At 42.0% G+C, this 12,674-nt stretch overlaps 1 protein-coding gene across 2 annotated transcripts in view; it reads right to left on the reverse strand.

Moving 5' to 3' along the window:
* LOC122561127 (guanine nucleotide-binding protein G(q) subunit alpha-like) overlaps positions 1-12,674 on the reverse strand; it is a 198,327-nt gene that overhangs the window by 40,222 nt on the left and 145,431 nt on the right. For both annotated transcript variants that reach the window (XM_043712596.1, XM_043712604.1), the window contains exon 3: positions 38-192. In XM_043712596.1, coding sequence (XP_043568531.1) covers positions 38-192 — 155 coding nt within the window. The remainder of the gene's footprint in view (positions 1-37; positions 193-12,674) is intronic.

Consider the following 12,674-nt stretch of genomic DNA (forward strand, 5'->3'; position numbering starts at 1 on the left):
AACTTTAAAACTAAGTCAATTAGATTTGTAAACTTACTATTTAGTTGAATCAGACAGTTGATACTCCCTCCGTCTGTCATAGGACTCTTGGATGCCTGGGTCAATCCATAGACATTTTATTGCTTCCACATAGGGATTATCAAATGTTGTCACCTTTTCTACATCAATATCACGAATTAACTGTGCATTTGCCTGTGAAGAAAAGAAATTCTTTAATGTTTTGCATCCCACTTAAAAGAATCTGTCACAAGTTATATATTACAAATGTCCATTATTGCTCTTTTGAGGCTACTCCAGGATTTGCAATTCTCCACCTGTCAGGATGGGGTGAGGAACTGATCCCAGATCCTTGAACTACACTTTAGGGAGCACACAGGACTCCTTCCTTCTACATCCAGTGGTTCAGAAAATCAGTCTTTTAAAATTTCCAGCTGTGGTGCTCCCATGTAGTGTTGAAAATTAGGCCTGAGCCATAATTTACTGGAGTACAGCTTCTTATGCCATGCCTGGGCAGTCAGACTGGACCGTGCACCTTTGAGGAGAACACTTTCATTATGTAAAGGTATTAAGAATGCAAACAAATAATGGCTTGTTGAGTACAACAGGGAATCTACGATCTTCTTTCAACAATATGAGTTAACGAGTAAAAAAAGAAACAAAAGCTCAAAAGTGCACAGAAAAATCAAAATACTGTGGATGATGGAAATCTGAAACAAACACAGAGAATGCCTAAAGTACTGAGCAGGTCTGGCAGCATCTGCAGAGAGTAACAGAGTTAAAAATTTTCTCAGTATGACTCTTCATCAAAACTCAGGCATCTAGGAGTCCTATAACCCTTAGCAAGATCTTGGAGAGAGTACAATACAGGATTATATGAATGATGCCAGAACTTCAGCGTGTGAGGAGAGATTATGTAAATTTGGTCTGTTTTCTCTAGAATTTGGAAGATTAATGAGTGATCTGATTGAAGTCTTCGAGACATTAACAGGCAAAGACAGTAGACAAAGTTAAACTATTTCCACTCAGAGATTCTAGAACTGGGGACAGTTTTAAAATTAAGACCAGACAGTTCAGCAGAGATGTTCAGAAGCAATTCTACGGATGATACATGTTTGAAATTTTCTTCGACAAACAGCAACGGATGCAGGATATGATGTCAATTTTAAAGTTAAAATTAGATTTTTTCTGTTAAACAAAGATATTAAGGGATAATAAACGAAAGGCAGTATAGGGTATATGGAATTAGGCTGCAGATCTGTCCTAATCTCACTGAATGTCCAGAAAATGCTTAAGGGGCTTAATGGCCAACTCCTGTTCCTGTGCTCCTATGATAGTTTTGAAGAAATGTTATGCTGCACACAAAAAAATTAACTCTCTTTCTCGCTCCACAGATGCTACCAGACTTGCTGAGTTTCTCAGCCATTTTGTGTTTACTGCAAATAGACAATTAAATAGACAATAAAGTAATTCATGGAGTATAATAATGTGGATATTTGAGAGGTTATTCACTTGAATCATAAGAATAAAAGCAGAACTTTTTTCAAAGGCATTAAACTTTTGATTATTGATGTTCAGAGAGACTTGAGTATACAAAAAACATGACCGGTTTGCACTGTAAGCAGATACGATGCAAGAATAATAGTGTTGCTACAATTGTGCTTAACTTTGTGTGACCGCACCTGGAGTTTTCACCTTCATATCCAAGGAAGGATAACTTGTTTTTAGAGGCAATGCAGCAAAGATTCAGAAGATTAGTACTCCTATGATGAGGAACTCAGTAAATTGGGTAAATAATCTTGGCAGTTTAGAAGCATATGATCTCATTCAAAAAAACAACATTCTGACAGATATTAAAGTTGGTTTTCTTGGTTGGCAAGTAGGGATGGATAAGGAGTCATCCTTTTGAAAAGATTGTGGGGTTTTGTTGACTTCTCTGCCTGCAACGTCCCACCCTAAGGGGCTCCTTGTGCAAATGAAAGTGAAACTGAAGTATTTTAAAGCGTACATAAATTCCTAGGAGAAAGCGAGGACGCCAGATACTGGAGAGAAGAGTCAGAAAGTGCGGTGCTGGAAAAGCACAGCCAGTCAGCAGCATCCAAGGAGCAGGACAGTCAACGTTTTGAGATAAGCTCTTCATCAGGAATGTTGCGGGGGTGGCAAAGGGGCAGAGAGATAATGGGAGGGGTGTGGGGCTGGAAGGGGAAGGGTAGCTGAAATGCGATAGGTAGGTGAAGGCAGAGGTGATGGTCATAGTTCTGAGTGGAGGGTGCAGCAGATAGTTGGGAAGGAAGTTAGACAGGTGGGACAGTTCGAGTAATATAGGACAGTTCAAGAGGGCAGTGCCGAGTTGGACTGATGGATCTGGGATGAGGTGTTGGGTGGGGGGGAAATCAGGAAACTGACAAAATCGATATTGATCCTAGACGGTTGGAGGGTCCCAAGGCAGTAGATGAGGTGCTCTTCCTTCAGGCATCGGGTGGCTAGAGTTTGGTGGTGGAGGCCACCCAGGACTTGCATGTCCTTGGCAGAGTGGGAGGGGGAGTTCAAGTCACAGGGTAGTGGAGTTGATTGGTGCATGTGTCCCGGAGATGTTCTCTGAAACATTCCACAAGTTGCCGTCCTGTCTCTCCAACACAGAGGAGACCACATCGAGAGCAACAGACACAGTAGATGTGGCTTCGGGAGGTACAGGAGAGGTGTAGATGCACCTTGACACAGCAACTAATGGCATCCTCAAGACCAAGTTCCAATGAAATTAATTGGCAGACATGTGAGTCCAAGTGTGAGTATTCGCAGATAGAACTATCAAAGTTTTGATGATGTTTGTCACAAACAACAATTTTGTGAAATAGAAGTTTTGGCATGCTTGATGTAAAAAAAGTAGAGACGTTGGATTCGCTTGGGAAAGAAGGGGTTAACAGAGAGATTTGATAGATCACTTCAAAGTTGCGAAAGGCTTAAGAAAAATAATGAAAACCTGTTTCCAATGGCAAATGGAAAAGTAAACAGACTACACAGGCTAAAGATAACGTGGACCAAATAACCAGAGTAGGGATCAGGATTTTTTTTTTAAAAACACAAAATTTGCTGGCACAAAAACAAAGTACTGGAAAAACTCAGCAGGTCCGGTAGCACCTGTGGAGAAAAAGCAGTTTATGTTTCAGGTCCTGTGACCCTTCTTCAGAACAGAAAAAATTTGCTGGTCGAGAGTGCAATCTCAAAAGACAGAATAAAAAACAAAGAATAATACAGCACAAGACCATTTCCCCGGACCCCAACACCTCATCTTCACCATGGATATCCAATCCCTCTACACCTCCATCCGCCATGACCAGAGCCTCCAAGCCCTCTGTTTCTTCCTCTCCCGACGTCCCCAACAGTACCTTTCCACCTAAACTCTCACTCATTTGGCCGAACTGGTCCGCACCCTTAACAATTTCTCTTTCGAATCCTCCCACTTCCTCCAGACCAAAGCGGTAGCCATGGGCACCCGTATGGGCCCCAGCTATGCCTGTCTCTCTGTTGGCTACGTAGAACAGTCCATCTTCCGTAATTACACCGGCACTCCACACCTCTTCCTCCGCTACATTGATGACTGCATTGGCGCCACCTTGTGCTCTCGCGAGGAGGTTGAGCAATTCATCAACTTCACCAACACATTCCACCCTGACCTTAAATTTACCTGGACCATCTCTGACACTTCCCTCCCCTTCCTGGACCTCTCCATCTCCATTAATGATGACCGACTTGACACCGACATTTTTTTACAAACCCACCAACTCCCACAGCTACCTCCTGCAAAAATGCCATCCCGTATTCCCAATTACTCCTCCGCCGTATCTGCTCCCAGGAGGACCAGTTCCACCGCAGAACACACCAGATAGCCTCCTTCTTCGGAGACCGCAATTTCCCTTCCCACGTGGTTAAAGATGCCCTCCAACGCATCTCGTCCACATCCCGCACCTCCACCCTCAGACCCCATCCCTCCAACCGTAACAAGGACAGAACGCCCTGGTGCTCACCTTCCACCCTACCAACCTTCGCCTAAACCAAATCATCCGCGGACATTTCCGCCACCTCCAAACAGATCCCACCACCAGGGATATATTTCCCTCCCCACCCCATTCCGCCTTCCCCAAAGACCGTTCCCTTCGTGACTACCTGGTCAGGTCCATGCCCCCCTTCAACCCACCCTCCAATCCTGGCACCTTCCCCTGCCACCACAGGAATTGCAACACCTCCTCACTCACCTCCATCCAAGGCCCTAAAGGAGCCTTCCACGTCCATCAAATTTTTACTTGCACATCCACCAATATCATTTATTGCATTTGTTGCTACCGATGCAGTCTCCTCTACATTGGGAGAGCAGAGCGCTTTAGGGAACATGTCTGGGACACCCGCACCAATCAACCACACCGCCCTGTGGCCCAACATTTCCACTCTGCCGAGGACATGAAGGTCCTGGGCCTCCTTTACCGCCGCTCCCTCACCACCAGACACCTGGAGGAAGAACGCCTCTTCTTCCGCCTCAGAACACTTCAATCCCAGGGCATCAATGTGGACTTCAACAGTTTCCTCATTTCCCCTTCCCCCACCTCACCCCAGTTCCAAACTTCCAGCTCAGCACTGTCCCCATGACTTGTCCTACCTGCCTATCTTCTTTTCCACCTATCCACTCCACCTTACCCCCCGACCTATCACCTTCATCCCCTCCCCCATTCACCTATTGTACTCTATGCTACTTTCTCCTCACCCCCACCCTCCTCTCACTTATCTCTCCAACCTTCAGGCTCTCTGCCTGTATTCTTGATGAAGGGCTTTTGCCCGAAATGTCGATTTTACTGCTCCTCGGATGCTGCCTGAACTGCTGTGCTCTTCCAGCACCACCAATTCAGAATCTGGTTTCCAGCATCTGCAGTCATTGTTTTTACCTACAAGAACAGACCCTTCAGCCCTCCAAGCCTGTGCCGAAACATTTTGCCCTTCCATGTGAAAACTGTCTTCCTTTACAGGATCCGTTTCCCTCCATTCCCTTCCTAATCATGTATTCATCCAGATGCTTCATGAATGCTGTTGTGTCTGCTCCCACTACCTCCTCTGGCAACGTGTTCCAGGCACTTACCACCCTTTGTGTGAAAAACCTGCCTCGCACATTTCAAATTTTGCCATCGCACCTTGAACCTGTCTCCCCTAATAATTGACAACTTCACCCTGGGAAAAAAAAAGCCTCATACTTTTTCACTCTATCCATGTCATTCACAATCTTATAAACGTTTATTAGGTCACCCCTGAAATTCCTGTATTCCAGTGAAAACAAACCCAGTCTATGCAACCTTTCTTCACAGCTAGAATTCCTCCATACTAGACAACATCTACGTAAACCTTTTCATTACCCGCTCCAAAGTGCCCACATCCTTCTGTTAGTGTGGTGACCAGAACTGTATGCAATATTCGAAGTGTGGCCTAACTAGAGTTCCAAAAAGCTGTAGCATAACTTGCCTATCCTTATAATGGCCCTTCCAATGAAGGCAATATGACATAAACCTTTTTTTCATTATTACTTACCTGCACTACCACCTTCAGTGATTTGTGCACCTGCACTCCCAGATCCCTCTGCATATCAATACTCCTAAGGTTCTGCCATTCACCATCCAATTTCCACCTGTGCTTGATCTTCAAAAAAAATGCATTTGTCCGGATCAAAATTCATCTGCCAGTTTTCTGCTCATGACGCCAACCGATCTATATCTTGCAGTATACAATCGTTCTCATTACCTGTAATTCCTCCAAATTTTGTATCATCTGCAGACTGACTAATTAGACCAGCTACATTTTCCTTTCATTTATGTAGATCACGAACAGCAAAGGTCCTAACACTTACTCTTGTGGAACACCACTCATCACAGCCCTCCATTCTGAAAAGAATCCTTCAACCACCCTCTATGACTTGTGTATCCATCTTGCCAGCTCACCCCGATACCATGTGACTTCACTTTTTGTACGAGTCTACCAAAGGTGGAAGCAGATTCAATATAAGTTTTCAAAATTATTTTTTAAAAAGTTATGAGAAAAGTGTGGGGCATTAGGACTTCTTTTCAGAGAACCAGCATGTATGGCTTTCTGTCTTCTGTGGTGGTGTAGTTTATCTAACTCCTCCATCGCTAAATCCAGGTTACAAATGCACATTCATGCCAAGATTATTCCAATGCATTTTTGTGTACTTCAATGAATTAACTGAGCGGTGTATGATTTCTATCCTGTCAGTGCTGTGTCAAACAGAAAATAATATCTGTTGTCAACATTGAAAGGAATCTGAAAAACTCTTCTCCAAAAAGATGATCAATTAAAAATTTCAAAACTGAAGATAGTATGTTGTTGCTAAAGTACATGAAACCAAGGCCATCATCAGTCGATGCCGTACAAGGGGTTGAATCGCTAATCCTGTTCCTGAAGGAATAAAATTTCATTATTGGGAGTATCTATCAATCCAATACAAGCAACTAGCACAATTTACCTTCAATTAGTTCATTCTGGCAGACCATAACTATCCCTTCATCTCCAAATCGATTTTGAAATATATAGATATATGAGAGTTTACGCACAAGAAACTACTCAAAGCTTTGACTTTAAAAAGTTAGAGAGTTGTCCATCATTTTGGAGCATTTTTAATCAATTTGCAAAAGTACATAAATACTACAATACATTCTGTGTTTTAAAGAACAATAAATGATGTTTTACTCATTGAATCTTCATTATAGTTGAGACAATGAATATCATTGATTAAAATTGATTAAAATTGCCACTCAAAACTACGCCTGCCCTAACTTGTTTTTTCCCTCACCACCACTGCAACCAATTAGCTGATTGCTGCAATTTGGTTACTAACTTGTGAAATCTGAAAATTTTAAGAGATAAAAGCCTTTAAAGATAATGAATAACACTATGATTTGGAGATGCCAGCGTTGGACTGGAGTGTACAAAGTTAAAAATCACACAACATCAGGTTAGCATCCAACAGGTTTAATTGGAAGCACTAACTTTCAGAGCGCTACTCCTTCATCAGGTGGTTGTGGAGTATAAGATTGCAAGACAGAATTTATAGCAAAAGTTTACAGCGTGATGTAATTGAATTATATCCTTAAAAAGACCTGGATTGTTTGTTAAGTCTCTCATCTTTTAGAATGACCATTTTTGTTTCAGTTCTTTCATATGTAAATTGCAAAACTTTTTAAAAAGTTACATTCTCAAGTGACATGTACTCAATACATTATCTGGGCCAACATGACACCAATTGTTAAAGTTCACTTGAGAATGTAACTTTTTTAAAAAGTTCTGTGATCTACATATGAAAGAACTGAAACCAACATGGTCATTCTAAAAGATGAGACTCTTAACAAACAATCTAGATATTTTTCAATATATAAAATTTCAGTTACATCACACTGTAAACTTTTGCTATAGATTCTGTGTCTTACAATCTTATTCTCCACAACCACCTGGTGAAGGAGCAGCGCTCCTAAAGCTAGTGCTTCCAAATAAACCTGCTGGACTATAACCTCCACACCAGCATCTCCAAAATCATTAGTTGCATGCGTAATTCTTAGCAAAAATCAGTTCTGCTTAATAAATGTTATCCAATCATAGAATCAGATTGAATATTAAACACTGTATTGAATTTTGCAAGCATGGTCTGGTCACACACAGTCAATATTCTGCCTGTTGCGAAGAGGTGAAGAGATGTTTTGTTTGATGCAATCTGTTGTTCACTGGGACATACAGCCTACATATCCTAATATCACTCCAACATTAAAATTCATATACCACAATAAATATTTATGTAACAGGCAGTATGTATTTTCTTTATGAAGGCGTCATCTAGTAAAGTTAAAGTTAAAAATCACAACACCAGGTTATAGTCCAACATGTTTAATTGGAATCACTAGCTTTCTGAGCACTGCTCCTTCATTAGGTGGTTGTGGAGTACACAATTGTAAGACACAGAACTTATAGCAAAAGTTTACAGTGTGATGTAAGTGAAATTGTACATTGAAAAATACCTTGATTATTTATTAAGTCTGTCATCTGTTAGAATGACCATGTTAGTTTCACTTCTTTCATATGTAAATCACAAAACTTGTTTTAAAAAGTTACATTCTCAGGTTAATTGTAAAAATTGGTGTCAGCCCAGATAAGATGTTGAAGATGTTAACCAGCTGTGTTCTGTTGTCTGTGCCATAATGTTTAGGCTGATTCTAATCTAAAAAGTGAGTTAACAGAGTCTTACATGAATTCATGCAGTTTTTGAGCAAAGTACAATGTAACTCTGCAAGTACAAATTCACCCCACAAACGTATGTGTGCATGTGGGTGTGTCTGGGGTGGGGGGGTTGTGAGTGTTTGTGAAAGAGCGTGTATGTGCATGTGAGAGAGTGTAAAGGGATCTAAGTCTGTGAGAGGGTGCATGCGAGAATGTGGGAGTGTGTGTCTATAGGAGTGTGAATGTGTGTGCACGCGCGTCTGTGTATAGGGCGTGTGTGTGTCTGGGGTGGGAGCTTGTGAGTGTCTGTGAGAGAGTGTGTGTGTCTGTGTGTGTATAGGAGTGCCTGTGTAAATGGCATATACCACTCATGTAAAACCTGCAATGTATAAGCAACCTGTTGCTCAAACTTTCTGTGACAACTTATTTCTTCAGGAGAATCTAAGATGGATTAGGCAATTTTCAGGATGTAAAGTGGCACCTTTAAATTCATGAGATACAGCAAGAAACTATCTGAGCAGAGAAGCTATTTTCCTGCATGATAGCCCTGAGGTACCCTGCTTTAAAATCAAGTTTGCACAGTGAGCAAACGGCTCGGACTCTATTTTGCTAATAAGGTGAATCTTATAATGTTTGGAATTTCAGCCCATATCTGAGCAGTGAAGGCATAATTGGCTTTCGACAGCAGCTGAGTAATGCAGTAGCAGTTTCCTCAATTAGCAAGTTGAGGAAATGGAGCCTGGTAGACAGTTCTATTTCAAAAATGAATTTGAGCATGGAATAAACCCCATTAAGGAATGCAATGAAAATGTTACATGTAACTGCAAATACATAAATATAGGAGGAGCACACCGTGTAGACCTTGAGCACACTCTGCCATTCTAGATCCTAATCAAGAGAAGATTTCTTTCCTCAGAAGGGTAATGGACTTGTAGAATTCTCTTACCATGGAATGCTGTGTAAGCAAGTCACCAAATATATTCAAAAAAAGAGAGAAAAGCTTTTAAATTTTAAAGGCATCGAGGGGTTTGGGAGAAAATTGGACATGACATTGAGATAGAGGGGATCTGTCATGGTTATGTACAGCAGGCTCAAAGGGTTGCATGGCCTAGTCCTGCTCCTAGTTTCTATATTTCTATATGTGTTTTGAAATCACTCAGAGTGGATGGGAAGCAGCACTGTGACCTAAAATTCCTGTTTTTATCTCTTTATAAATGACATCCAGAATAGAATATCAAACCAGACCAAACTCATTGTAGAGTACTATCTCGTCTCCACAGTTGAGGGTTATCTCAACTGAAACAGTTGCAATAACCCTCCAGAAAGATCTAAATTATCTCATCAATATGCCAATAATATGGGGAATGAATTCAACACAGAACTGCAGCATCAAGCACAGGAAATACTCAATATCAAACAATTTCCAATTTGCAACGCATATTTTAAAAGTTAATTCACATGATGTCATTTATATAAATGATTTGGATGTGAACATAGGAGGTATAGTTAGTAAGTTTGCAGATGACACCAAAATTGGAGGGACAGTGAACAGTGAAGGAGGTTACCTCAGAGTACAATGGGATCTTGATCAGATGGGCCAGTGGGCTGGGGAGTTGCAGATAGAGTTTAATTCAGATAAATGGGCGGTGTTGCATTTTGGAAAGGCAAATCAGAGCAGGGTTTATACACTTAACGGTAAGGTCCTGGGGATTGCTGCTGAACAAAGAGACCTTGGAGCGCAGATTCATAGTTCCTTTAAAGTGGTGTTGCAGGTAGATAGTGAAGGTGGTGTTTAGTATGCTATCCTTTACTGGTCAGAGCATTGTGTACATGAGTTGGGAGGTCATGTTGCGGCTGTACTGGACATTGGTTAGGCCACTATTGGAACAGTGTGTGCAATTCTGGTCTCCCTCCTATAGGAAGGATATTGAGAAACTTGAAGGGGTTCAGAAAAGATTTACAAGGATGTTGCCAGGGTTAGAGAGTTTGAGCTTTAAGGGGAGGCTGAAAAGGCTGGTGCGGTTTTCCTTGGAGCAACTGAGGCTGAGGGATGACCTTATAGAGGTTTATAAAATCATGAGGGGCGTGGATAGGGTAAACAGACAAGGTGTTTTCCCTGGGGTAGGGGAGTCCAGAACTAGAGGGCATAGGTTTAGGGTGAGAGGAGAAAGATTTAAAAGGGGCAACTTTTTCACACAGAGGCTGGTGCATGTATGGAATGAGCTGCCAGATGAAGTGGTGGAGGCCGGTACAATTACAACATTTAAAAAGGCACCTGGATGGGTATATGAATAAGAAGGGTTTAAGAGGGATATGGGCCAAGTGCTGGCAAATGGGATAGATTAGGTTGGAACGTCTAGTTGAAAATATATTTTCAATCTGCACTGGGCATACTTTATGTGTCGTTCACATGCTTACTACATTGAAAATTTAAAAATGCATTATATCGTATCCACATATTTTGATTTATCAATTGTATTGTCTTCTATGTTTCTTAATGCCTTGGTTATTTCCTTTTGGCAAAGGAAATATCTTTTAAATGTGAGGAAAATGCACCATGAGTATCTAAGCTGGAGAATAGAGTTCTTTTACTTCCTTACAGTTATTCTTGGCATTGCAGAAACTACAATTCAAGCAGAATCTGCAGGAGCTTTGTGACAAAAAAAACTTCAAAAAAAAGTAGACTTGCCAACTTGGCATTTTGGGAATTGCATTATACCACTTCCTGCCTTCAAATGTCCCACGCCCACACTCCCACTGCCGATCATTAAATACTCCTTACAATATACAGTCTTCTCCTGTTAGTTGTCAAACCCCGCAAACATTGTTCAATCAATTGGATGGTCCCAGGTGAGAATGCCAACTTTGTGACAATCTGGTTGAGGGACCAGCAGCACTCTTTGGCTTACACAGTCAATGAAATTTAAGATCCAGATATTTATAAAAAGAATAACAGCAAGATTCCACAGTTTTGAAGAAACAAAACTGAATGTTGCAATACAAGGTTAGAAAAGTAAAACAATATCTAATATAGAAAATACTTAGAATTAATTCAGAGTAAATGAGAGATAGAAACTATGATCTTACACACACCTGCAAAGCACAAACAGCAGATGCAGTCAACACAGAACCAGTGGATTTCTCAGCAACAACCCAGATGTCAGTGACACTGCTGATCACCAAATGTGATGAAAACCTGGTCTCCTTTACAAGGATTCCATTCATTTTTACTTTTGGAGACCAAGCTTTGGAACTCCTTCAGAAACAACTCCATACAGACTGCACCAATGACTGCTCACATCCTAGTAATTCAATTTCTTCCAGATACATATTCCATGAGATTCCACAGTCTGCACTCCAGAACCCAATACAATTTGTATTCCTCTGCAGATCGCCAGACTCAATAAGTGCATTGCACCTAAGCTTACCAGAGCTGCAATATTTCTCAACTGCATGAAGCAGAAACTGTTTGTGGGCTTACTTCATCCTCACTCTCACCTACCAAATTGTTCATGGGATTATAATGGACACCCCAGTTCCAACAGCAACAATTTAACTGTGTGGCAAAATCTTCTTTGGCTGCTCTTCCCACTAACTCAGAACCAGCAACCTTGGTATAACAACATGCTGTCTTTCTATACAAGTTGGTTCATTGGGCACTTACAAAACAAATACAACTTAGAAAGTACTCAGGCTGGAATCTTAGAAGGGTCTGAGCGATATGGGTTATGGCAAGATGTGTAGCAGAATTATACGAGAATTGCGACAAGGCTAATTTCAACTGAGGTAATCTGACCCAATCTTTTACGAGAAGCACGGCAACAGTCTCACCAGAGTACATCACATTAAGTTTTTGTTGACAGTCCAACGCAGCTCATCTTACCAAACTCACCAAGCCAACTAGCCAACAGGAAAAGCCAATTTGAAAACCAGGCAGGTGTTTGGCAGCTTCCTAGCACTGCCTCTTCCTTCTTCTCCTCCTCCATCTTGCCCACAACCCCTTCTCCCGCCTCCAACACACCCCATCCACGTGGACACCCCATGCTGGCCTCTTAGCTGCCCTCGATCTCTTCATAGCCAACTGCCGCCGCGACATTAACCGCCTCAACCTCTTCACCCCCTCACCCACTCCAACCTCTCACCCACGGAACGTGCAGCCCTCCACTCCCTCCGTTCCAACCACAACCTCATTATCAAACCGGCAGACAAGGGGGGCGCGGTAGTAGTTTGGCACACCAACCTTTACACCGCTGAGGCTAAACGCCAGCTCGCGGACACGCCCTCCTACTGCCCCCTTGACCGTGACCCCACCTCCCACCACCAAACCATCATCTCCCAGACCATCCATAACCTCATCACCTTAGGGGATCTCCCATCCACCGCCTCCAACCTCATAGTCCCACAACCCCGCACCGCCC

This window comes from Chiloscyllium plagiosum, chromosome 2, assembly GCF_004010195.1.
Source record: "Chiloscyllium plagiosum isolate BGI_BamShark_2017 chromosome 2, ASM401019v2, whole genome shotgun sequence".
Classification (NCBI taxonomy): domain Eukaryota; kingdom Metazoa; phylum Chordata; class Chondrichthyes; order Orectolobiformes; family Hemiscylliidae; genus Chiloscyllium; species Chiloscyllium plagiosum.